This window comes from Hypanus sabinus, chromosome 3, assembly GCF_030144855.1.
Source record: "Hypanus sabinus isolate sHypSab1 chromosome 3, sHypSab1.hap1, whole genome shotgun sequence".
Taxonomy (NCBI): domain Eukaryota; kingdom Metazoa; phylum Chordata; class Chondrichthyes; order Myliobatiformes; family Dasyatidae; genus Hypanus; species Hypanus sabinus.
The window spans coordinates 161,972,082-161,997,733 of NC_082708.1; the positions used below are offsets into that span (position 1 = coordinate 161,972,082).

At 45.4% G+C, this 25,652-nt stretch overlaps 1 protein-coding gene across 4 annotated transcripts in view; it reads left to right on the forward strand.

Moving 5' to 3' along the window:
* Positions 1-25,652, forward strand: part of LOC132391842 (nuclear factor NF-kappa-B p105 subunit-like) — a 124,736-nt gene that overhangs the window by 20,371 nt on the left and 78,713 nt on the right. For 3 of the 4 annotated variants that reach the window (XM_059965518.1, XM_059965516.1, XM_059965517.1), the window contains exons 2-4: positions 1,235-1,274; positions 11,469-11,559; positions 18,154-18,194. In XM_059965518.1, coding sequence (XP_059821501.1) covers positions 1,242-1,274; positions 11,469-11,559; positions 18,154-18,194 — 165 coding nt within the window. In that variant the 5' untranslated portion in view covers positions 1,235-1,241. Of the gene's footprint in view, positions 1-735; positions 755-1,234; positions 1,275-11,468; positions 11,560-18,153; positions 18,195-25,652 lie in introns of those variants that run through there. The other variant, XM_059965519.1, reaches the window with a different exon arrangement.

The window sequence follows — 25,652 nt, forward strand, 5'->3', positions numbered from 1 at the left end:
CAGCAGGGCTGGGAGGTGCAGTTGAGGACAATGGGATTGAGACCAAGCTACAGATTACCCCTCCCACAATGTATAGCCCTCACTCAGTTCCCCGCTCCTCTGGTGGTAATCATTGTAAAGCACCCATGTCAACTTTCAAGTGGGGGTATTGAGGCACATCTGTGGGTCACTGTTACAGTTGAAGAGGTAATCTCCCCAGTGTTAAGCCCCCACACCTGCTGTTGTTGGAGGGGAGGGGTTGAGTAAGGGATTCAGTGAAGTCCGTTGTGGGAAGTCAAGAAGTTACACATATACTCTGTGGGGCTGTGAACCTGACTTGGAGTTCTACTTCCAGCTTCCATTTAACCAACTAGCAGGGTGCATTGGGAGCCAGATGGATTACTCTCCATTTACCCGTACAAGAGCAGGGCAAAAGAATGGTTTGATCAGCACCCTACCCAAAAGTCAGACGCAGCCTCCCTCCCTCCATCACCAGTGCACAGTGCACAGAGGCCACAGTGTGTACCATCTCCCAAACCCACCAGCTCCACAACAGGTCAGCAAGTGTAACCACTACAAATCTTCGCCAGTTCTAGCCCATCAGTCAGAAAACTAAGTTAAATTAGCCTGTGACTTTTCCAGTGCTAACGTTGCTACAGAGATACTCCCCTCCTTTGTTTCTCTTTATTCATTTTCAGAATCTGAGGATGGTGGATGGGTTGGGGGCTGTGGCTGGGAGACCTTGTTGATTCTCAGAATCACTCAGTTCATTAGTGTGAGTACGGGATCTGGGCAGTGCCTCGCATGGCAGGAGCCAATGTGGGGGGGGTGGGGGGAAGCTTCCTGAGATGTTACCCAAGTCTCAGCTCCCTCACTTGTTTCCGGTCCTGTGTTGCAGTCCAGGGCCAGGGCAGGGCAGTTCTCCCCGGTGTCTGGGCCAGTATCAATCAGCCAACTAACATCACACTGGTCAGTTCACCGACCACTGTCAGTGGGATATTGCTGTGCACTATTGCACATCCTACCTTGTCACTACAGCAAATCGCTATCCTTCATTGGCAGAACAATCCTCGGGATGTCTCAAGGTAGAAAGCTGCTCGGAGAATGCAGCGAATTCCCATTGAGTTTTGTAGCTGGCTCTCTAGCTATGTGAGGAGTGGTGTTCTTAGTTCTAAACTTCTGCCTGAATGTTGACTATGGCCTGATTGCTCAGGTTCTATTTGTATTAATCAATTTATTTTGCTTCTGTTTTTAGGCTCATCATGGCAGAAGAGGGCAACTACCGTATGAACAATGTAAGTACTGGAGATTTCAAGCTTATAATCGCAATTGATTGTGTTGACAATATGAATTGGGGTCTTATATGATTTATCTTCCTTCAGCTAATTCATCCATCCTTAAGTGGAGCTTTGAAAACTGTGCAGTCTGAGGTTTAAGAGTGAAACAAGCTTCAGGAATTCCATCATCTTTCTTCCCAGTAGAGATCTACTGATAAATTTTACAGAGCAAAGTAATGGGGGCTGCTCCAGAGGAGGGAGAGAGAAGGAAATCAGCTTAGGAAGGAGAGGGGAAGGGAGATAATTTGTCCACAGGTGAGGATGTAGAAACATAGGAAACATACAACACAATACAGGCCCTTTGGCCAACAAAGCTGTGCTAAACATGTCCCTAGCTTAGAACTACCTAGGCTTTACCCATAGCCCTCTATTCTTATAAGCTCCATGTAGCCATCCAGGAGTCTCTTAAAAGACCCTATCATTTCTGCCTCCACCACCGCCACTGGCAGACCATCCCATGCACTTACCATTCTCTGTGTAAGAAAACTTACCCCTGACATCTCCTCTGTACCTACTTCCAAGCACCTTAAAACTGTGCCCTCTCGTGCTAGCCATCTCAGCCCTGGGGAAAAGCCTCTGACTATCCACACAATCAATGCCTCTCATCATCTTATACACCTCCATCAGGTCACCTCTCATCCTCTGTCGCTCCATGGAGAAAAGGCCGAGTTCACTCAACCTATTCTCATAAGACATGCTCCCCAATCCAGGCAACATCCTTGTAAACCTCCTCTGCACCCTTTCTATGGTTTCCACATCCTTCCTATTGTGAGGCGACCAGAACTGAGCACAGTACTCCAAGTGGGGTCTGACCAATGTCCTACATAGCTGCAACATTACCTCTCAGCTCTTAAACTCAATCCCATGATTGATGAAGGCCGATGCACCATATGCCACAGAGTCAACCTGCATAGCAGCTTTGAGTGTTCTATGGACTCGGACCCCAAGATCCCTCTGATCCTCAACACTGCCAAGAGTCTTACCATTAATGCCATCATATTTGACCTACCAAAATGAACCACCTCACACTTATCTGGGTTGAACTCCACCTGCCATTTCTCAGCCCAGTTTTTCATCCTATCAATGTCCCACTGTAACCTCTGACAGGCCTCCACACTAACCACAACACCCCCAACCTTTGTGTTATCAGTAAACTTACTAACCCATCCCTCTACTTCTTCATCCAGGTCATTTATAAAAATCACAAAGAGTAGGGGCCCCAGAACAGATCCCTGAGGCACTCCACTGGTGACCAACCTCCATGCAGAATATGACCCGTCTACAACCACTCTTTGCCCTCTGTGGGCAAGCCAGTCTTGGATCCACAAAGCAATGTTCCTTTGGATCCCATGCCTCCTTACTTTCTCAATAAGCCTTGCATGGGGTATCTTATCAAATGCCTTGCTGAAATCCATATACACTACATCTATGGCTCTACCTGTTCTGATCTGGGACATGCTGACTGGAAGAGTTGTGGGGAGCAGCTTTAATAATAGGAGTTGGGAAATGAATGAAGAGGAGCCTATGGGAAGGAGTGGGAGATGGGGGTGATTTGGAGCTCCTTTAGAGGCAGCATGGGTGATGGATCAAATGTCCCGTGCCGAGAAGTTTGGTTTTCTGCCATGCCAAGTTGAAGAGATGTAATTGTGAGGAGTTTGCGTGTCCACGTGGATTATAAAAGCGCGTGGTTGGGGTGTGATATTTACATTTTCCCAGTTAACTGGTTAGACCACACTCCGAATGTTGACTGCATCAGGAAAATGACCCACGGAGTACAATTTCTGGTGGATTTGGAGAGTATAGCAAAGTAATAACTCTTCCATCACCAATGCAAGAGATTCTGAAGGAGCAACATCTCATATCTTTCTAGGTCGCCTCCGACCTGATGGCGTAACATCAATTTCTCTAACTTCTGGCAATTCCTTTCCCCCTCCCTCTTTTCTTTCTCCATTCCCCAAGTCTAGCTTCTCACCTCTTCTCCTCACCTGCCTGTCACATCCCTCTAGTGCTCCTCTTCCCTTTTTCGCATCGTCCACTTGCCTCTCCTATCAAATTCCTTCTTCAGCCCTTCACCTTTTCCAGCGGTCACCTCCCGACTTCTCGCTTCATCCCCCACCCACCTTGACCCTCACCTGGCTTCACCTATCAGCTGCCAGCTTGTACTCCTCCCCCTCCCCCCACACCACCTTATTCTGGCTTCTTCCCCCCTTCCTTTTCAGTCATGATGTAAGGTATCAGCCCAGATCATTGACCTTGCATGGATACTGCCTGACCTGCTGAATTCCTCAAGAATTTTGTGTGTTCCATTACTGGTTGGCCAACTTGTCAGCATCAGCTGATGTGGGAAATCAGGACTGAGCCAAAGCAGGCTGTGCTTTCCTGCTGGGTCAAACCTGGTCTGTGATGATCACAGGAGACTGCAGATATGGAACCTGGAGCAATGTACTGGAGGAGCTTAGCAGGTCAAGCAGCATCTTGGGGGAGAGGGGTGGTGGCGTATGAAATTTTTGAGCAGAAGAGAAAGGTGTCCACAGCCAGGAAACCTAAAGTGGAAGTGGTTGGGTGGGTGAGATAGTGGGGGAAGACTGGTGAGAGTCGGGCGCAGGCTCCTATAGTAACTACACCGCATGATCAAGTTTAAAGGAAGAGATAACAGGACCTTCTCAGAAAGGAGCAGTGATTAAATGAGGGAAATCCCATACGTGGGGCAGGATTTTGTGATGTTCTCAGAGCAAAGGGTGACTTCAGAGTGAAGGACTTCCCAGGGAATAGTTAATCATATTGTGACTGAATTTTGACAAAGAGAACAATAGTCAGAGTGAGTATTTTAACCTTAAGCTACGTGGGCAATGAACTGAACTGGGGGAAATACGATAAGGGTTGTTCATTGAGTCACAGAACAGTTTAGTACAAATACAGGCCCCTTTGGCCCAGTGAACCATGCCAAACACAGTGCCCACTGAGCTAATCCTAACTCTGCATTCAGTCCATACCCCTCTATGTCCTGCCCTCCATGAACCTATCCAAGTGCTTCTTCAATATCTGCCTCAACCACTTCCTCTGGCAGCTCGTTCCGTATACTCACCAACCTCCATGAGAAAAAGTTGCTCATCGGCCCCCTTTTAAATCTTTCCCCTCTCACCCTAAATCCATGCCAGTTTTCACTGGGGAGAAGATGGTAAACATCCACAGTATCAATGCCTCAAACTTCCGTAAGGTCACCCTTCATTCTCCTATATTCCTAGGAGAAGTGACCTAGTCCTGCATTCCCTCCATATAACTCAAGCCCCCTAGTCCTGGCAACACGCTTGTAAATCTTTTCCGCACTCCTTCTAGTTCAACCGTGTCTTTCCTATAAGAAAGTGACCAAAGCTTTCCAGTTCTCCAAGTGTGGCCTCACCAACAACTTATACAACTGCACCATGATATCCCAACTCCTAAACTGAATTCCCTGACTGATGAAGACCGGTGTGTAGTCACTTTTCACCATCCCGTTTACCTGCGACACTGAACTATGTACTTGTGCTGCTAAGCCCTCCATTCCACTACACTCCCCAATGCTCAACCATTCATTGTACAAATCCTACACTGGTTTAACTTTCCAACATGCATTACTTCACTCTCATCTGTACTGACATTTATTTTCCACCCCCTGTACACTTCCCAGACTAAAGATTCCCCAGTAGTCTGTGATAAGCTTCTTTATCCTTATCCTCCTTATTTCATGTTATTTGCAAGTTTACTGATTGACCCTTAATACATTTGCATGCTGTTCATTTATAAATAATGAATAAAGGTCCCAACACTGACCCTTGCTATTGTTACGAACCCTGTAACTGGATCACTTACCGGCAAAGATTGAGAGGTCCGTTGAAGTCTGATGGCACTATTTTTAAAAGTCTTTATTTATAAAGGGGCACAAAAATAAGATTAATACAAACATTCAGATAATATACGTCATCAATACTCAATCTAAAAGTGCGGGTATAATAATAATCATCAATAAGAAATAGCTCAATCGTTTGTCTAGGGGATAATATATTGTTCGATGGAAATATAAAAGTCACTCAGTTCCTGCAGGCTTCAGCCTTTGGGGACCGCTGGGTTTTCACTTGTTGGAGAGAGAGAGATTTGTGAGAAAAGAAACTTGCCCGGGTCTTTTATGAAGCAAATCCGTTGAATCGGGAAAGTTGGTTCCCTGTTGTTAGTTCAAGAAAATCGTTTCTGTGGTACCTGCCACCGGCCCCCAGGCGAGGGAACCGAACGCACGTGGCTTCCTTCAAATGGCTTCCCGCTACTACGGGATCGTTAGCGTTTCTTCTGGTGCGTCTGAAGGGGTTGTTCCCCCAGACCCTCTTTTATACTTCCTCACAGGGTCTCAGATGTCAATCAGGTTGGGATGATGCAATCCCTCTCTCAACCAGCCCACTTTGCTTGAGGGCTTGTACGTAGCATAGTCCCCAATCCACAAACGTGGTCTCCAGGAGACAATGGCCAGATCTCTCTCATTTCCTGGGTCCTCTGAGCCAACCCAATAATGCTCTTGCAATTCTCACAAAGGAGGGGGCTCCCCCGCCCCTTCGGCTCCTCAGAGCTGTGGTGCATTCATAACACTACACTAGTCACCAGCCCCCATTCTGAGAAAGCTTTCAACCACCCTCTGCTTTCCACATTTGAGACAAATTTTGAATCCACCTAATTAGCTCTTCCTGGATTCCATGGGACCCAACCTTCCAGACAACCCTACCATCAGATCCTCGAAGGCCTTACTAAAGTCCAAACATACAACATCCACTGCCCCATCCTCGTGTACCTTCTTGATTACTGCTTCAAAAACCTTTAAAAAGTACTTTAAGGATGACTTCCCATGCACAAAGCAATTCTTTCTAAGCAGACTGTCTATCCAAATGCTGGTAGATCTTGTCCCCCAGAATTCGTCAGTAACTTTCCCACTACTGGTGTCGGGCTGACTAGCCTGTAATTCTTTGGCTTCTTGCTACCTTTAAGCAACAGAAGTCATTTCAGGAACTGTCCCAGTGGCTAATAATGAAACAAGTATCTCCACAAAGGTCACTGCACTCTCCTTTCTGGTCTCTCACACAGTCTAAGGATGCACCTGGTCAAGCCTTGGGAATCTAATCACCTTAATGCACTGTAAGGCTGCAAGTACATCCTCCCAGATTATACAAATGCCCTCCAAAATATTTGTACTTGGTTCCCTTTACTGTCTTGAGCAGCCATGATTTCCTCTTCAGTAAACAAATATCCTTTAAACATCCTGCAGTTCAAGATATAGGCAGTACTGCTGGTCCCAGACATTCTTTGTAGACCTCTCTCTAGACGTTCTTTTAATATGGCTATAGAACCTCTATTGTATTTTCCTTAACCTTACCTGCCAGAACATCTCATACCCTCTTTGCCCTCCTGATTTCCCACTTAGTGTTCTTAATGTTTTTTTTATACTCAAAGGGGTTCACTTTATTCCAAATCCTCCTAAACCCAATGTATGCTTTCATTTTCTTGACTAGAGCCTCAATATCTCATCAGCCAAGGTTCCCTACACTTGCCAGGGTTTAGGGTTCACTCTAACAGTAACACACTGCTCCTAGATTCTCCAAAAAGCCTTGCCCCCTCCACCCCTTGCCATTTGTTCCTTTTTCAAACAAGCTCACCCAAACAACTTTTACTAGATTTTCCCCAATTGCTCCAAAATTGGCGGGAGGGACAAACCTGAGGACAATAGCCCAGTGTGAATTGTTGGAGCTGTGGCTGACAAAAGTGGTGAGTGAGGGAGTTAATGCAACACACACAAAATGCTGATGGAACGCAGCAGGCCAGGCAGCATCTATAGGAAGAAGCACTGTCGACGTTTCGAGCCGAGACACTTCGTCAGGACTAACTGAAAGAAAAGATAGTAAGAGATTTGAAAGTGGGATGGGGAGGGGGAAGAGGAAATACAAAATGATAGGAGAAGACAGGAGGGGGAGGGATGAAGCTAAGAGCTAGAAAGGAGGTTGGCAAAAGGGATACAGAGCTCACTGGCCTGTAGTTTCCTGCTTTTTCTCTCCCTCTCTTTTGAACAATGGAATTACATTTATCACTCTCCAACTTCTCCAAAACCCAGGAACTTTGAGAATTAAAACCAGTGCAACAACTTCCTCAAACACAAGGAAATCTGCAGATGCTGGGAATTCAAGGGACACAGAGCTGGAGAAGGGGGAGGATCGTGGGATGGGAGGCCTCAGGAGAAAGAAGAGGGAAGGGGAGGACCAGAGGGAGATGGAGAACAGGCAAGGAGTGATTGTGAGAGGGACAGAGAGAAAAAAGGGGGGAATAGATAAATAATGGATGGGGTAAGAAGGGGAGGAGGGGCATCAACGGAAGTTAAAGAAATCATGCCATCATGTTGGAGGTCAGTCCACCAGAGAATGCAGCATCTCCCAGTGGCCACACATTTTAATTCCACATCCCATTCCCATTCTGATATATCTATCCATGGCCTCCTCTACTGTCAAGATGAAGCCACACTCAGGTTGGAGGAACAACACCTGATATTCTGTCTGGGTAGCCTCCAACCTGATGGCATGAACACTGATTTCTATAACTTCCGTTAATGCCCCTCCTCCCCTTCTTACCCCATCCCTTATTTATCTATTCCCCCCCCCCTTTTTTCTCTCTCTGCCCCTCTCACAATCACTCCTTGCCTGTTCTCCATCTCCCTCTGGTGCTCCCCTTCCTCTTTCTTTCTCCCTAGGCCTCCCGTCCCACGATCCTCTCCCTTCTCCAGCTCTGTGTCCCTTGAATTCCCAGCATCTGCAGATTTCCTTGTGTTTGAGGAAGTTGTTGGACTGGTTTTAATTCTCAAAGTTCCCGGGTTTTGGAGAAGTTGGAAAATGATAAATATAATTCCATTGTTCAAAAGAGAGGGAGAGATAAAGCAGGAAACTACAGGCCAGTGAGCTGAACATCAGAAATGATTAATTAATGACGTCAAGACAGAGCTCTGAGAAATACTTGAGATAACACATAGAATCACAAGAAAATGGGAGCAGAGAGACCACTTGGCCCCACAAGCCTATCCCACCATTCAATATGATCATGGCTGATCTATGCTGACTTCAAGATTCAAGATTATTTATTGTTATTTTTCAGTACTCAAGTATAGGGGAGAATGAAATGATTGTTACCCCGGATCCAATGCAGCATAAAAAACACAATAAGTATAAAAGAAACCGGTACGGTAGCGAGGCGGTTAGCATAACGCTATTACAGTGCCTGCAATTCGGGTGCAATAACCGCCGCAGTCTGTTAGGAGTTTGTACGTTCTCCCTGTGACCACAGGGATTTCTTCTGGGTGCTCTGGTTTCCTCCCACAGCTTATTTGGTCATTGCAAGTTGTCTCGTGATTAGGCTGGGATCAAGTCGAGAGATTGCTGGGTGGCATGGCTCGTAGGCCAGAAGGGTCTGTTCTGTGTGGTGTCTCAATAAATAGGTAACAAGTAATTGTGATATACACAGACTGAATGTCTGTACATAAAGTGAGGCATGGTGAATGTACGTTGTGGTGATGGGGGAGGTGTGGGGTGGGTTCATGGCTTGAGGTGTTCAATAGCCATGTTGCTTGGGGGAATTAATAGTTCCTGAGTCTGTTGGTCCTGTCGTGGATGCTGCATAGCCTCTTCCCTGATGGGAGTGGTACAAGCAATCCATGAGCAATCCTTCATGAAGTTACTGGCCATTTTCTGGCCCCCTTCTGTATATATGTCCTGATGGCAGGTAGGTGGGTGCCAGTGATGCGTTGGCAGTTTTACTAACCCTTGTAGCACCTCCGATCCACTGCAGTGCAGTTTCTGTATGTTCCTCTTCTGTGCCATTTCACCACATCCCTTCTATTCTTCAGCCTATCAAATCTTTAGCCCCCTCCACTTTAGTGGTTATAGGATCCTGCTTCCTCCACCTCAGGGGTGGAGAATTCCAAAAGTTTGCCGCCCTCTATGAGAAAAGAAAATTTCACAGTTTAGAAGAATCAGCCCCTCATGGCTCCTTGTTTGTAACTCTCCCACTGGTGAAGATATCCTAACATCTCCCCTGTCAAGCCCCCTTAGGAGCTTGTATGTTTGAGTTCAGTCACCCCTCATTCTTCTAAACTGCATGGAATACAGACTCAAACTGTCCAGCCTCTCTCGATAGGACAACCATCTGATTCCAGGAACCACCCTGCTGAATCTCCTTGAGACTAGCTGCAGTGCCATGCTACCTCTTTATGGGTAAGGAGATCAAAACTTCATACCAGCTGAGGTCTCACTAATATCATTGCAACAAACACCAACCCCTTCACAATAAAGCTCAAAATGCTGTTTGTCTTCTAATAACCAGGTGTTAGAGTTAATTTTTTTTTGTGATTCTTGTAATAAGAGCACCACGATCCCACTGGATTTCACTCAGTTTCAAACTGTCTATCTCTTACGAATATCCACCTTCTCCCGTTAAACTCCATTTGTCGGTCTTCAACACATTCAGTCTGTCTATACTCAGTCGCAAACTTTATTGGGTACACCTGTACACTTACTCATTAATGTAACTATCTAATTAGCCAATCATGTGGCAGCAACTCAATGCATAAAAGCATGCAGACATGGCCAAGAAGTTCATTGTTGTTCAGACCACTTATTGAAAGTTTTCTTTTGTTTCTCGCCTCATTTCCCTGTAAAATCTAAAGCAGGGTTTCCAACCTGGGGTCACAGACCCCGTGCTTAATGGTATTGGTCCATAGCATACAAAAAGTTTGGGAGTGCCTGCTGTAGAGACTGATGGGAGTGAAAACTCCAGGAGATCAGCAGTTTCTGAGATATTCAAACCACCCTGTCTGACGTCAACAATCATTCCACGGTCAAAATCACTTTGATCACATTTCTTCCTCATTTTGTTGTTTGGTCTGAACAACGACTGAACCGTTTGATCATTTATGATGTGTATAACAGACAGTGCACACCACAGGTACAGTTTGCTGGTGACTCATCAAAAGTAAGAAAAGCTGGAAACTGTTAACAGGGCAGACAGTGCGTGCGGAAAGCAAACAGTTAGTGTTACAAGACATTAACTGTCATCTAAACCTAGGAAGAGAAGCAAGCTCAGGAAAGTGAGTCGTAAAGAGGATATAGAGAAGGTATTGATGGGGTGAGGCTGTGGGTGAGGAACATTGATGGTGTGGGTAGGGAACATTGATAGGGTGGGGAGTGGGCAGAGGGCTTCCCCAATGTGGCTGGAGAGCTAGAGCAGAGAGAGGTTGAACTGCTGTAAGTGTGGAGGTGTCTGGGTACCTGTGATTCATGAACCACTAGTACTAGGGGACAGGGAGTAATTCAAAAGCAAAAGTTTCTTGCTGGGAAATTGAATACAGAAGTAATAAGGTGGTGTTTCGGTGTCATAGGGATTGGTTGTTTTAAAAGAAAGGCATTAATTAGTTGGAAGCAATTCCATTTATTAGGCCGATACTTGGAGTGGGCAGGTTCTCCAGGGTAGAGGTTAGACAGGCTGGGTTTGTATCTGGTGGGGTTTAGAGGAGGGAGAAGGGATTTGATTGAAAAATATTAAGATGTTAAGGGAAAGGAGTTTTCCTCTATATGAGAACCAAGAACCGGGTGTGTGGAATAGTCGGTGGGGATCCAGACAGGGAGAGTGGTGTACGGATTCCACATGTGGCAAACAGCAAGGGAGTGGCTTTGGCAATGGCAGGTGGGATCCAGGTGTAAGGAATGGTGGGATCCTGATGTGGGGGCGTTGGGTGGGATTCAGACGTGAGGAATAACCAATTTGGGGATCCAGAGGTGAAGTGCGGTGGGTGGGATCCGGATGAGAAAAAGTCTGTGGGGATCCAGATGTGGTGGATGGGGATTGGTCAGTAGGATTGATGACAGGAATGCTCAGTGGGATCCAGGTGTGGATCCAGATGTGGGAAGTTGTGGTGGTGGGATCCAGCTGTTTGACCAATACTTTGCTCAGTATTTGGGCAGCGTTTGACCTTATCCTCGCCTGTAATCCCAGGATTTCTCTCCTGCGCTCTTGAGTGAAGGTGAAGTGGTGGCAGTGAGCTCTGCTCAGCGGCTCCTGTTCTCCTGTGTTAACTCCCTTTGTCCTCGTTACCTTGTGTAGATCTACATTGACGACTACACAGCAGCACTGGACATCTCCGGAGTCATGTTCAACCCTGCCAGTGGTGCTGCAGACACGCCTCTACACACACGTGAGTACACGCCATTTCAGCACTGTCCAACGCAGTGATACTATGAAATGTCAGAAGTTAACAGGGTGCAGCTGTTTGTGCTAAAGAATGTCAATCTCCCTCCACCTCCCACAACCCCTCTAGTGGGCTGACTCCCCAGTGGAAGCCTTACAGGTCGTCTGTCTTTCGCCTCTGAGCATTCAGAACCTTCAATGAGCATGGCTTCTACCTCTGCCCCCTTGCCCCTCTTTCTCTCACTCGCCCTTCCTCTGCGCGTCTCTCATTTACTCCATCTCTCTCTCACACAAATCCGCTCCCCTCCCTCCCCCCCACCTACTCCTCCCCATACTTTCCTTTCTTTGCAGCAGATTTCGGAACGCCATAACATCCTGACATATCTGGATTCTGCTTCTCACTGTCCATTTGATGACGAGACTACAGAATCTTTTGAGATTTTCACATTCTCATCTTCTGTTTCACACAGATTGAAGAGCTGGTTTTGTTCACAGACACCTAGCTGTTTCTTATCTCAGCTTTCGGTGAAATTTCACTAAATATTTCCACTGTGGGAAAATAGGCTGAGATTCAGAGAATGGTGACTCAGTTCTCAAAGCTCGGAGACACGTCGGACTGCTGGTGCTGTCAATTGTATGAGGTTTAGCTGGGTGCTCCTGGTAGCTGTCTGGAACCTGAAGCAGAGACTCAAGTTTGCGGAGTGTCAGGATAAGCACTTGAACTGGCAACACCTGGAAAGTTATGGACCAGGCAAGGGGAAAAGAATGAGCATTGAGGACAGCCATGGATGTCAGGCTGAAGGTCCAGTCCCTGTGCTGGGTGGCTTAGGGTGATCTGAGCTCAGTGAGATCAGGCTGATCGGGGCTTGGGTTGGGCGATGAACCTCCAAAACCAGTGAGCGGCCTGAATTTTACAGAATGGGTCGGTAACCGGGGTGGGAAGGGGAGTTCGGTGACAGGGTAGGTCAGGGATGAGGTGAGACAATTGCAGGGAGGGTCAGAAGTTAGTAACTAGGGTGTCATTGAAGTGAGAGTTGGTGACAAGGTCGGTCAATGGGTCAGTGAAGGGTAGGTCAGGGACAAGGTGCAAATGATGGAGTGGGTCAGTATTGGTGATGGGTCAGTGATGAGTGATGGATAGGTCAGTGACGAGGTGAGTCAATGGATCAGCGACGGGTAGGTCACAAACAGTGAGACAATGATGGAGTGGGTCAGTGACGGGAGGTACAGGAGGTCATTAGGTCAGTGACGGATGGGTCAGCGATGGGACAGCACACCATGAGTCACAGGTTTCCAATCAGATGCAACCATCTACTACCATTCTCTGGCTTCTCCCATGAAACCAATGTTTAATCCAGTTTACTACTTTTATTCTGAATGCTGAGTGACTAAACCTTTTAGTCCAACCTGAGACATGGGACCTTGTCAAGTGCCTTACTAAAGTCCACTGTCTTTCCTTCAACCTTCTTGGTAACCTCCTTGAAAAGCTATGAGATTGGTTGGGCAAGACCTCCACAAACAAAGCAATGTTGACCATCCCTAATCAGGTCTTGTCCATTCAAAATACTTGTACTGTATATCTGGTCCCTTAGCATACCTCCCAGTAATTTACCCACTACTGACATCAGCCTCACTGGCCTAAAATTTCCCAGCTTATTTATATAGCCTTTCTGGAACAACATTGACAATCCTCCAGTCTTCTAGCACCTCACCTGTGGCTAAGGACATTTTAAATACCTTGGCCAGGATCCCTGCAATTTCTGAACTTACCTCCACAAGATCCAAGGGAACACCTTGTCAGGCCCTGGGGATTTATTCACCCTAACTTGCCTCAAAGCAGCAAGCACCTCCTCCTCTGTAATCTGTATATGGTCCATAACCGCACTACTGCTTTGCCTCACTTCTATAGACCCTCGTCCATCTCCCAAGTAAATACAGATACAAAAAAATAAGTTTAAAATCTCCCCCATTTCTTTCAGCTGTATGCATAGATGACCACGCTGATCTTCAGAGGGACCAATTTTGTCCATAAGTCCATAAGACTTCAGAGCAGAATTGGGCCATTTGGCCCATTGAGTCTGCTCCACCATTTCATCAAGGTTGATCCATTTTTCCTCACAGCCCCAATCTCCTGCACACTCCCCGTAACCCTTCATGCCCTGACCAGTCAAGAATCTATCAACCTTTGCCTTAACTATACATAAAGACTTGGCCTCCACAGCTGTTTGTGGCAAAGAATTCCACAGGTTCACCACTGTCTGGCTAAAGAAATTCCTCCTCATCTCCGTTCTAAAAGAACACCCCTCTATTCTGAGGCTGTGTCCTCGGGTCTTTGTCTCTCCCACTATAGGAAACATCCTCTCCCATTCTGTCAAGGCCTTTTACCTTTTGATAGGTTTCAATGAGGTCATCCTTCATTCTTCTGAATTCTAGTGAATGCAGGCCTAGAGCCATTAAATGCTCTTCATATGACAAATAGTTCAAACTAGGAATCGTTTTCATTAAACCCTCTCCAGTTTCAGCACATCCTTTCTGAGATAAGGGGCCCAAACCAGCTCACAATACACAAAGTGAGGCCTCGTCAATGCTTTATAAAGCCTCAACATTATGTCCTTGCTTTTATATTCTAGTCCTCTTGAAATGAATGCAAACGTTGCATTTGCCTTCCTCACCACAAACTCAGCCTGTAAATTAACCTTCAGGGAATCCTGCACAAAGATTCCCAACTCCCTTTGTGTATCAGGTTTTTGTAATTTTTTCTCTATTTAGAAAATAGTTAACTCCTTCATTTTTTTCTACCAAAGTGCTTATCCATACACTTCCCGACACTTTATTGCATCTGTCACTACTTTGCCCATTCTCATAATCTATCGTAGTTCTTCTGTAGCCTCTGTACTTCCTCAAAACTACCTGTCCTCCAGCTATCTTCATATTGTCTTCAAACTTTGCAACAAAACTGTCAATTCCATTATCCAAATCATTAACATATAACATAAAACGAATTGATCCCTACACAGACCCCTGTGGAACACCACCAGTCAGAGGCAGCCAACCAGAAAAGACTCCCTTTATTCCCACTCTTTGCCTCCTGCCAATCAGCCACTGCTTTATCCATGCTAGAATCTGTCCTATAATACAATGGGCTTGTAGCTTGTAAAGCAGCCTCGTGTGGCAGATTGTCAAAGGCCTTCTGAAAATCCAAATACACAACATCAACTGATTCTCCTTTGTCTATCTTGTTTGTTATTTCTTCAAAGAATTCCAACAGATTTATCAGGCAAGATTTTCCCTTGAGGAAACTATGCAGACTACAGCCTATTTTACCATGTGCCTACAAGTATCCTGAAACCACATCCTTAACAATCAACTCCAATATCTTCCCAACCTCTGAGGTCAGACTAACTGGCCTATAACTGGCCCCATCCCTGACATATTTAGTTGTTTGTTTTTTTTCTCTCTCTCTGCCCGTCACTCTGCCTGTTCTCCATCTCCCTCTGGTGCTCCCCCTCCCCCTTTCTTTCTCTCTAGGCCTCCCGTCCCATGATCCTTTCCCTTCTCCAGCTCTGTATCCCTTTTGCCATTCACCTTTCCAGCTCTTAGCTTCATCCCACCTCCTCCGGTCTTCCCCTATCATTTCACATTTCCCCCTCCCCCCACTACTTTCAAATCTCTTAGTATCTTTCCTTTCAGTTAGTCCTGACGAAGGATCTCGGCCCGAAATGTCGACAGTGCTTCTTCCTATAGATGCTGCCTGGCCTGCTGTGTTCCACCAGCATTTTGTGTGCGTTGTTTGAATTTCCAGCATCTGCAGATTTCCTCGTGTTTGGCCTATTATTTTCTTTCTCCTGCCTCTCTCCCTTCTTGGAGTGGCATTTACAATTTTTCATTCCTCCAGAGCCATTCCAGAATCAATTGATTCTTGAAAGATCATTACTGTTGCATCCACGATCTCTTCAGCCACCTCTTTCAGAACGCTGGGTGGTACTCCATCCGGTCCAGGTGACTTGACTATCTTCAGATCTTTTAGTTCTCCCTAGTAATGATAACTACACACACTTTATGACCCTTGACATCTGGAATTTCCACCATATTGCTAGTGTCTTCCACAGTGAAGACTGATGCAAAATATTTATTCAGTTCATTTGCCATTTCCTTGTCCACCATTACTACCTCTCCAGCATTGTTTCCAGAGGTCCAATATCCACTCTCACCTCTCTTATGCTTTATGTATCTGAAGAAACTTTTTGTGTCCTCTTTAATATAATTGGATAGCTTACTTTCGTACTCTTATCTTTACCTTAATTACTTTTCAGTAGTAGCCTTCTGTTGGTATTTAAAAGCTTTCCAATCCTCTAACTTTCTATTAATTTGTGCTCTGTTATATGCCCACTCTTTGGCTTTTGCCATCCTTTTGCTCTTGATATATCTGTAGAAGCCCTTGGTATTCTCCTTCACCTCATCTCTCTGAAGAACCTAATACATTCTTACAGCCCTCCTTATTTCCCTCTTATGTGTTCTCTTGCATTCCTTATACTCGGCAAGTAAACCATTTGTCCTTGCTGGCTATATCTGCCACCTCCTTCTTAACCTCAGTACACTTGAAAACCAAGGTTCCCTGAACCTGTCAGCCTAGCCTATTATTCTAATAGGAACATCCAATCTCTCTACTCTCAGTATTTCACTTCTGAAGGGTCCCATTTATTTGCCAGAAAGCTGCCTATCCCATTCCACACCTGCCAGATCCTTTCCGGTGTCATCAAGATTACCCTTTCTTCAATTTAGAATCTCAACCCGAGGACCAGTCCTATCTTTCTTCATAATTATCTTGAAACTAATGGAATTATAATCACTGGATCCAAAATGTTCCACTACAAGCAGTACACTTTAGACACCTGCCGTGTCTTGTTCCCCAATAGGAGATCCAGTGTCATACTCTTGAATTCAGACCTCACTAATTAGAAACTTTATTTGATGAACTCTATCCCATCTAGTCCTTTTGATAGTATGGGAATTCCAGCCACTATGTGGAAATCACCAACTATCACAACCTTATTTTTCTTGCAACTGTTGGCTATTTCTCTACAAAATTTGCTTCTGTAAATCCCATTGCCTATTGGGTAGTCCATAATGTAATCCCTTTCCAATTCGTTAGTTCCACTAACACAGCCTCAGTAGTCTGGACCAACCCTTCAGACAGTACTGTCTGAGCATTGCCAAGACATTTTCCCTGACTAGTAATGCCATCCCTCCCCTTTTTAATATCTCTCCCACTGTCTTGTCTAACAATAGAACCTTGGAACGTTGTCAGTCCTGCCCCTCCTGTAACCAGCAGCTCACTAATGGCAATAATATAATTCTACATGCTGACCCATGCTCCAAGCTCATCCGCCTTACCTAGAAAACTCCTCACATTGAAATAGACGCAACTCGGAACAGTTGTGCCACCACGCTCAACCTTTGTATTCCTGACTTAGTAAGTAGACTTAAAATCCTCTTTGCCTACAACTGCTCCATTAGCTGCCCCGGCACTCTGATTCCTGTTCCCCTTCAGCTCTAGTTTAAACCCTCCAGTGCAGCACTAGCAAACCTTCCTGTAAGGATATTAGAACCCTTCCAGTTCAGCTGTAAACAGTCCCTTTTGTACAGGTCCTACCTTCCCTGAAAGAGAGCCCAATAATCCAAATATCTGAAGCCATCTAAACTCTATAATCTTCCTATTTCTAGCCGCACTAGCATGTGGCATAGGTAGCAATACTGAGATCAGCATCCTGGAGATCCTGTCCTTTAACTTAGCACCTAACTCCCTGAACTCACTTTGCAGGACCTCGTCACCTCTCCCGCCTATGTCACTGGTACCAACGTGAACCATAATCTCTGGCTGCTCACTCTCCCACTTAAGAATACTGTGGATTCGATCTGAGATGTCCCTGACCTGGCACCCAAGAGGAACCTCATTCTTGTCCGCAGAACCTGCTGTCTGTTCCCCTGACTAGTGAACCCATGATCACTACAGCCTGCCTCTTCTCCCCCCTTCCATCCTGAGTCACAGAGCCAGATTCAGTGCCAAAGACCCTGACTACTGTGGCTTTCCTCTCCTCGGTCGTCTCCCACCCCACCCCACCCCACCACAATAGTATCCAAAACAATATACTTGTTACTGAGGGGAACAGCCGCAGGAGCACCCTGCCTATTGATTGACAGGTAAAACAGGGCGGTAGTTACATCTAAGGTGCAGTACGTGGGTAGATGGCTGTCTGTCCCCTTCCCCTCTCCTGACAGTCACCTGTGTCCTGTATCATAGGTGTAACTACCTCCCAGTCAACCCGTCAGCCTCCTTTTCCTGGAGGGAGGGACAGTGTTGGTCTTTCCATTGCCTCTTTCCCCACTGTTGCAAGGGTGGACATGCTGCGTGTCTCCTGCATTTTCTTCAGTATGGATTTCCAGTATTTGGTGTTTAGCTTTTTGAGTGCTTTCCCCTGTTGGCATGGGACTTTCCACTGGTGTTCTGTAATTAGATTCCAGTCTGTCTGGTGCACGAGATGTACATCCAGTAAGTCTGTTTTCTGCCTGTGGTAATCACTTGATTTCTCTTTCCTTCCAGCTGATGGACCTTACCTTCAGATTCTCGAGCAGCCCAAACAGGTACGGGAGATCTCTCTGGGTACACAGTCTCCTTTCTGTCTGCTGGCAAAGCATGTTGCTTCCTTAGTTACCAGACAACACGTGAAGGAGCTTTCACTGTCCAAGACAGAATCCTCATCTGTCCCTCTCCACAACCCAGTGAGACCATTCCCCTCCCTTCAGTACATATCCTATCCTCTCCCAGCATCTCCTCTCTACTCCTCCAGTCCATCCCCTCCTTTCCCTCCATTGCAAACCCCTCCAGTCCCCTAGCATGCTCACTCCCTTTCGCCTCAAGTCTCCCAATGCATCCCCCCCATCTCCCCCAGGGTGTCCCCTCCCCTTTCCCAACATGCCTCTTCCTCCACCAAGCACCCCTCCGCCCCAGTGCAGTCCCTGCCCCAGTCCACTCATCTCCTCAAGTTGTATTTCTCCCCCTGCGGCATCTCCTACTCAAGCACAGATCCCTTCCCCTGACATGGTCCCCTTTCCTCAGCACAGTCCTTCCCTTAGTGCCTCCCTCCTACCCAGCAAGACCACTCCCTCAGCATGTCCCCTGCCTCAACATGTCCCTTCCCCCCTCGCGCAATCCCATGATGTCTGAATGAGGACTGACTTTTCTTTAAAAACGTGGGCCAACTTTTTAAAAATCGTGCCCAAGAAGTCTGTGAAAGGTTCCAGCAGCAGTCACGTCCACTTCAGGGTCGTCCCATTAGGAAGGGACGTTGAGCCTTGGGGAGAGTGGGGAATAGATTTACTGGAACAGTCTAGGACAGGGGTCGGCAACCTTTACCACTGAAAGAGCCATTTGGACCCGTTTCCCACAGAAAAGAAAACACTGGGAGCCACAAAACCCGTTTAAAATGAAATAACACTGCATACAACGTTTTTTTTTGCCTTTATGCTATGTATAAACAAACTATAATGTGTTGCATTTATGAAATCGATGAACTCCTGCAGAGAAAACAAAATTACATTTCTACATGCAGCAATAACATTTTGAACTCCGAAAATAAGACGTTGGGTTGAAGGTTACTTTTAAGTAAAATACTCAATGTCTATTTGAGTCCTTCTTGTATTTATGAAAAACGCCGAACTTAAATTGTCTGCCAGCAGCAAACCAAAAATAACGTCAGCCAGCTGTCAACCTGAAAATAAAAGGACTATTTCACTGAACAATGAAAAAATATGAATATACGTAAAATAATAGGCAATTAAAATATTTATCATACTTGGTTAATGGGATTTCTGCTCCTGGACCTCAGCGCACAGCGTCTGCTCATCAGGGCTGTATGATGTCACCTTCATCTTTACACAGGATCGCAAGCTGTCATCTGTGAGGCGTGCGCGATGTTTGTTTTTAATAAAGTTCATGTTGGAGAACACCTGCTCACATACATATGTGGATCCAAAGATCGACAGGACTCCAAGCGCATACTTTTTAATGTTTACATAAAAGTCGGGATTAGCATTCCATGTTTCGAACACAAGTTTGTCCGGTTTGGGGAGGTTTTCAATATCACTCCATTTGTGATTCTGAGCAAGAACGGCCTTCTGATGGGCAACATCTTCAAGGTCTGCTGTCAAGCGTCTAAACTTGGACACCCATATGTCTTTGTCGGCTATGTCAGCCAGTTCCATCTCAAGATCAGGTTGACTCACACCTGCCAATGCAGTCGTATTCAGTAGGGATGGATCGATGCTTAGGGGAGTGACCGGGAAGGATAATGTGTTTTTTTCCTCTCTGAACTCACAGAAGCGTTTCCCAAACGATGTTTGCATTGCGATGATTGCAGAATGTAAATACTCCGAATTTATCATGTCGTGAGCTTGTTTGAACTCTCTCAAATTGGGGAAGTGAGACAAGGTGCCTTTCTGTAAATCTCTGGCAAGCACTGTCAACTTGTGCTCGAATGCCAAAACATCCTCCAACATGTGCAGGGCTGTGCGTCCTTTCCCCTGAAGAGCTGTGTTCAGCGTGTTCAGGTGCGCTGTCATGTCTCCCATGAAGTGTAGCTTTTCCAGCCACTCTGGCTGTTCTAGCTGAGGAAAGGTGAGCCCTTTGCTGCCCAGGAAAGTTTTCACTTCTTCCAGACATGCGACAAAACGTTTCAGCACCTTCCCTCTGGACACTGCTTCCCGTGCCTGACTATTTCCTGAGCGGCAACAAAACTAGCATATGTAGTTGATTTTCCAGACTTCATCCATTTCTTGAAATGATTTTTGCTCAGATCAACCTTCCGCATCAGTTCTGAAACGGCTTTTTTTCTCTCATCTCCATCCGGATATTTTTGAGCAAAGGCTGCGTGTTTATTCTGGAAATGTCTTGTGACATTTGAATTTTTGTTGTTTGCTAGTTTCTCATTGCATATTAAGCATACTGGTAAACCAGTCTCGTCAGCAGTGAAAGCAAATGAATCTGCCCACCTATCATTAAACGTTCTGTTTTCTTCAGTCACTTTTCTTTTTTTAGAATTCTCCATAGTTAGCCTACCTTGGATCGAAAAATTAAAGAAATCGCGCACTCCCGGGTGTCAGGCATTGGCAGTGGTGACGTATATTAATAGCGACAAAAACACGTCTTATTTAGATCGTACAAGATCACCATAATCTTCAAATTTAGAATTACATTTCAAAGACTAACAAACTAACATAAAATACATTTTAATTAAATACTCATCGTTTATTTTCCAAAGCTACAGGGAGTCGCAGCACAGAGATGAAAGAGCCGCGGGTTGCCGACCCCTGGTCTAGGAGCATTGTGATGAATTGAGTTGGTGGAACGGGCGGATACATGGCAAATGAAGTTTAGTGCAGGAAAATATGAAGTGATGCACTTTGGTAAAAATAATAAGGAATGTCAATGTAGAATAAAAGGTACTGTTCAAAAATGATGGAAGGGGGTGCTGGTGACATAGGTACATAATTAACGAATAGTGCCAGGGCAGATTGAGAAAATGATCAGTAAGGCAGGGACAATTCTGGGCTTTATCAGTAGAGGCATAGTGTGTTAAAACAGAGAAATAAGCTGAATCTTATGAAACACTGGTTAATTAGGAGGTGTTGTTGACAGTGAAGGTTATCATAGATTATAGGGGGTTCTTGATCATTTAGGGGAGTGGGCCAACCAAATGGATTTCAATACAGATTAGAGTGAGATGCTGCAGTTTGGGAAGTGTAGGGTTTACAGTGTGAATGGTAGGCCAGAGTGAGTGTAATAGAACAGAGAGGCTAAAGCATACAAGTGTGTTGTTCATTGATAGGAGTGCCACAGAGTGGTTTAAAAAATGTATTTAGCATACTGGTCTTCGTCAGTCAAGGAATTGACTATAGGAAGCTGGCACATTATGTCACGATTATATATGTTGTTGGTAAGGCTGCACCTAGAGCACTGTGTACTGTTTTTGCTATCCTGTAGTAGGAAAGATGTGGTTCCGCTGGCAAGTCTGCAGAAAAAAATTGTGAGGATACTGTCTAGACTAGAAGGTCTGGGTTAAAGAGAGAAGTTGGCCAAATTAGGTCTTTATTCCTTGGAACATAGGGTCAATTGCATAGAATTGTTTAATGTTATAGGAGGCATATATAAGGTAGATAGTATTAGAGAGAGATACAGTAGGTCAGCTGGTTGAGTGTTGCTGTACCAACAACCTCACACTCAATGTCAGTAAGACCAAGGAACTGATTGTGGACTTCAGAAAGGGTTAGACAGGGGAACACACACCAGTTCTCATTGAGGGATCAGCAGTGGAGTGAGCAGTTTCAAGTTCCTGGGTGTCAACATCTCTGAAGATCTCCTCTGGGCGCAGGGTATTGATGCAGTTACAAAGAAGGCATCTCAACAGTTATATTTCATTAGGAGTTTGAGGAGATTTGGTATGTCACCAAAGATTGTAGCAAATTTCTACAGATGTACTGTGGAGAGCATTCTAACTGGTTACATCACCGTCTGATACGGAAGGGCCACTGAGCAGGTAATGCCTCAAAAAGGCGGCATCCATCATTAAGGACCCTCATTACGTAGGGCATGCCCTCTGCTCAGCGCTACCATCAGGGAGGAGGTACAGTGATCTGGAGAACACAATGAATGACTTAGGAGCAGCTTCTTCTCCTCCATCGTCAGATGTCTGAACGGACATTGAACCCATGAACACTAATTCACTTATCTTTGCTCTCTTCATGCACTACTTATTTAATATATTTCATACTGTCTGTATATTTCTTCCTGTAATTTGTGTTTTTATGTATTGCACTGTGCTGTTGCCAACAAACAACAAATTTCATGACACATGTCAATGATATTAAACCTGATTCTTACTCTGGTCCCTTCCCCAGGGTAGGGAGTCCAAAACAAGGGGGCATAGGTTTAAGGAGAGAGGAGAAGGTTTTAAAAGGGACCTGAGAGACAACTTTTTTCACCCAGAGAGTGATGGAAAAAGCGCCAAAAGAAGTGGTTGAGGCAGGTGCAATAGTATTATTTTAAAAAAATGCTTGGATAGCTACATGGAGGGGTGGGGCTTAGAGGGATATGGGCCTAATTCAGGGAATTGGAACTAACTGGTGTTGGCATGAACTTATTGGGCTTGTATCCATGCTACAGTTGCTCTAGGATCTATAACTCGAGTGGCATCTTCAGTTCTTGTGCGTCATTTGGGGAAAGATGTGAAGATTTTCAAGGGAGTCCAGAAAACAGTTACAGGGATGGTTCCCAGGATCAGGGGCTGCAGGTACAAGCAGGGTTCAGGGCAGCATAAACTTTTTTCCTTTGGGATGAGTAGGTTGTGGGCGAATTGATAGAAATATATTAAACGTTGAATGGACTGGAGAGAGTGGATAGAACACAACATGAAACCTAGTACACAAAATGTAACACCTAGGGATATAGGCCCTTTGGCTCACTATGTCTGTGCCAACCATGTCGATTTGATACAGACACAGAGACTGCAGATGCTGGAATCTGGAGCAATAAACAATCTGCTGGAGGAATTAGTTTCAGAATCAGGTTTCTTACTGACGTGTGCCATGAAATTTGTTGTTCTTGTGGTGGAAGTACAGTGCAAGACGTAAAAAATACAATAAGTTACAGCAGGAAGTAAGTTAAATCAAATAGTGCAAAAGAGGAGTAGGGAGGCAGTGTTCACAGACCGTTCAGAAATCTGATGGTGGAGGGGAAGAAGCTGTTCTTGAAACATTGAGTGTATATCTTAGAGTTCCTGTACCTCCTCCCTGATGGTAGTAATGAGAAGGGGGCATATCCTGGATAGTGAGGAACTCAGTAGGTCGAGCAGCATCTGTAGGAGGAAAGGAACTACAGCAGATTGTTGGTTACGCCATTTGGGAGGCTGTTCCCAGTGGCGGAGTAATGAAGAATTAGAGGTCATGGGTATACAAAGGAGGAGATGAAAATGAAGACAGACATGAGGAAAAGTTGCAGTTGTGGTAGGGTTAAGCTCCTCTGTGACCTAGCCGAGGGAGTTGGATAAGTGTATGATGGAGAAATGTCTGGAGAGAAAGGGAGAGGCAGTGGAAGTAGTGAGTTGTCTGGTAGAGAGCGGGTGCAGACTCAATGGGTAAATAGCCCCCGCTGAGAGGAAAAGCTGCAGTCATGAAATGTTTTTGTGGACACCACTCCAGGAGGAACAGTGACCCAGAGGACACGATTTCCTGGGAGAAGGTATAAAATTTTGAAGTAATTATTCAGTGAACGGCTGGGAGCTAAGAGCCGCTGGCAGAGGTGGTGGAAGCAAAAGGGAACTGGGGAGAGAGCAAGGCAGTGGGACTGATTGGAGGGTCCGCACACGCTCGACCGGCTGACTGGTCTCTTCCAGTGTTCTGTGACCCTGCTTTCTAAGCTATGAACTTTCTTACAGGGACTTTAGATGTTCCCTTGAGGAAAAGTGTTGAGGTGTATAAGGACTAAGGAGAAGCATTTCAGGTTGTGTGACAAGCCCCAAGTTGCTGGAAACAGCTGTCCCACTCTCCCTGGATTGGGAAATGAGCAAGGAGTAAAGTCCATCACATCAGGCTGAAGGGAGACTGGGATCAGGAGCACAACAGGATTATTGAGTTGATAAGTTGAACCTTGCTTTTAGCCTCACCTGTTCGATATCCAGCACTGAGGAACTGTACCCACAGGAATGTGCTGAAGCTTTGAAGGATATTTCTAGGTTAATACAGCTGGAAAAGCCCTGACTTGAATCCAGGTTCTGAGAATCAGCAGGAATTTAACAAGCCCTCTTCCTTTCCATAAAGAGGGCAAGTTGCTGACTCCTTCCTGGTCTTTCTCAGACCTCGCTGCCATTGAGAGTGTCCTGACTGATGCCCGCCTGCTAGGGGAAGGTGTCTCTGAGATATTTGCTGAGCTCACACTGCCTTATCAGCGACTACCACACTGGAACCACTCTGGGAAAGAGAGAGTGACAAATAGAACCAGTTGTTATTCACAAACTTCTTGGTAATTTTTTTAAAATTGCTCACGTTTTTTAAGATCAGCCAGTCCTATTTGATCATTTACAACCACAAGGTAACCACAAGTCCTTGATATTAGCTTAGCAGTGTCAGTAAATGACAGTCTTTTCGAAACATTGGGTTTGTAGTGCTGGCAAATATCCACAGTAGGAAGGAAGTTAATGTGTGTGACAAATGTCAGCAGTGTAATGTCGACGTTTGCATCTCCAGATATTATCTCATTTCTTTTCAGCTTTTACTACTTCTTGTTAATGCAGCCCAGATTAATACTTTACACTCCCCCTGGATCCCTCTCTCCCTCCTCAATCCCCATCCCCCTCCCTCCCCATTGCCCTTCTCTCTCCATTCCCCTACCTCTTCTCCATCTCCCCTCACTCAGTCTCTCAAGCCCTCTTTCTCTGCTAAAAATAATGAAATGTTAAGTTTCAAAATATCAAAAAATACTAGAAAGAGCAGTAAATATTAAAAAGACGGAATCAAATCAATATTTGGTGTGACCATCCTTCACCTTGAAATCCACATCAATTCTCTTAGGTACATTGTTGTGCAATTTTGTAAGAAAATCGGCCGTTAGGTTGTTCCAAGCATCTTGGAGAACTTGCCAGTTCTGCAGACTGTGGCTGTCTTGCTTGCTTCTGTCTCTCCAGGTAATCGCAGACATCCTCGATGATGTTGAGATCAGGGCTCTGTGGAGAGCACACCATCTGAAATTGTGTAAAAAAAAAACTTGCACTGTACCTCTTAACTTAAATTTCCCCCTCACCTCCGCTGAGCTGGGAAGTTCCTTATTGTCTATTCTATTCATAGTTCTGTATGCCTTCATCGGTTCCCTCCTCTACTCCAGGTGGAGCAAAACCTAGCCACTCCTGTCATTCCTAGCTGAAAGGAGCCATCCTAGGGAACACTGTTGGTAAATTTCCATTACACTCTCTCATCCTTGCTATAGTGTGATGAATAGAACTGCACATAGAACTCTAGCCATGGCCTAAATAATGTTTGATCATGTTGTATTAT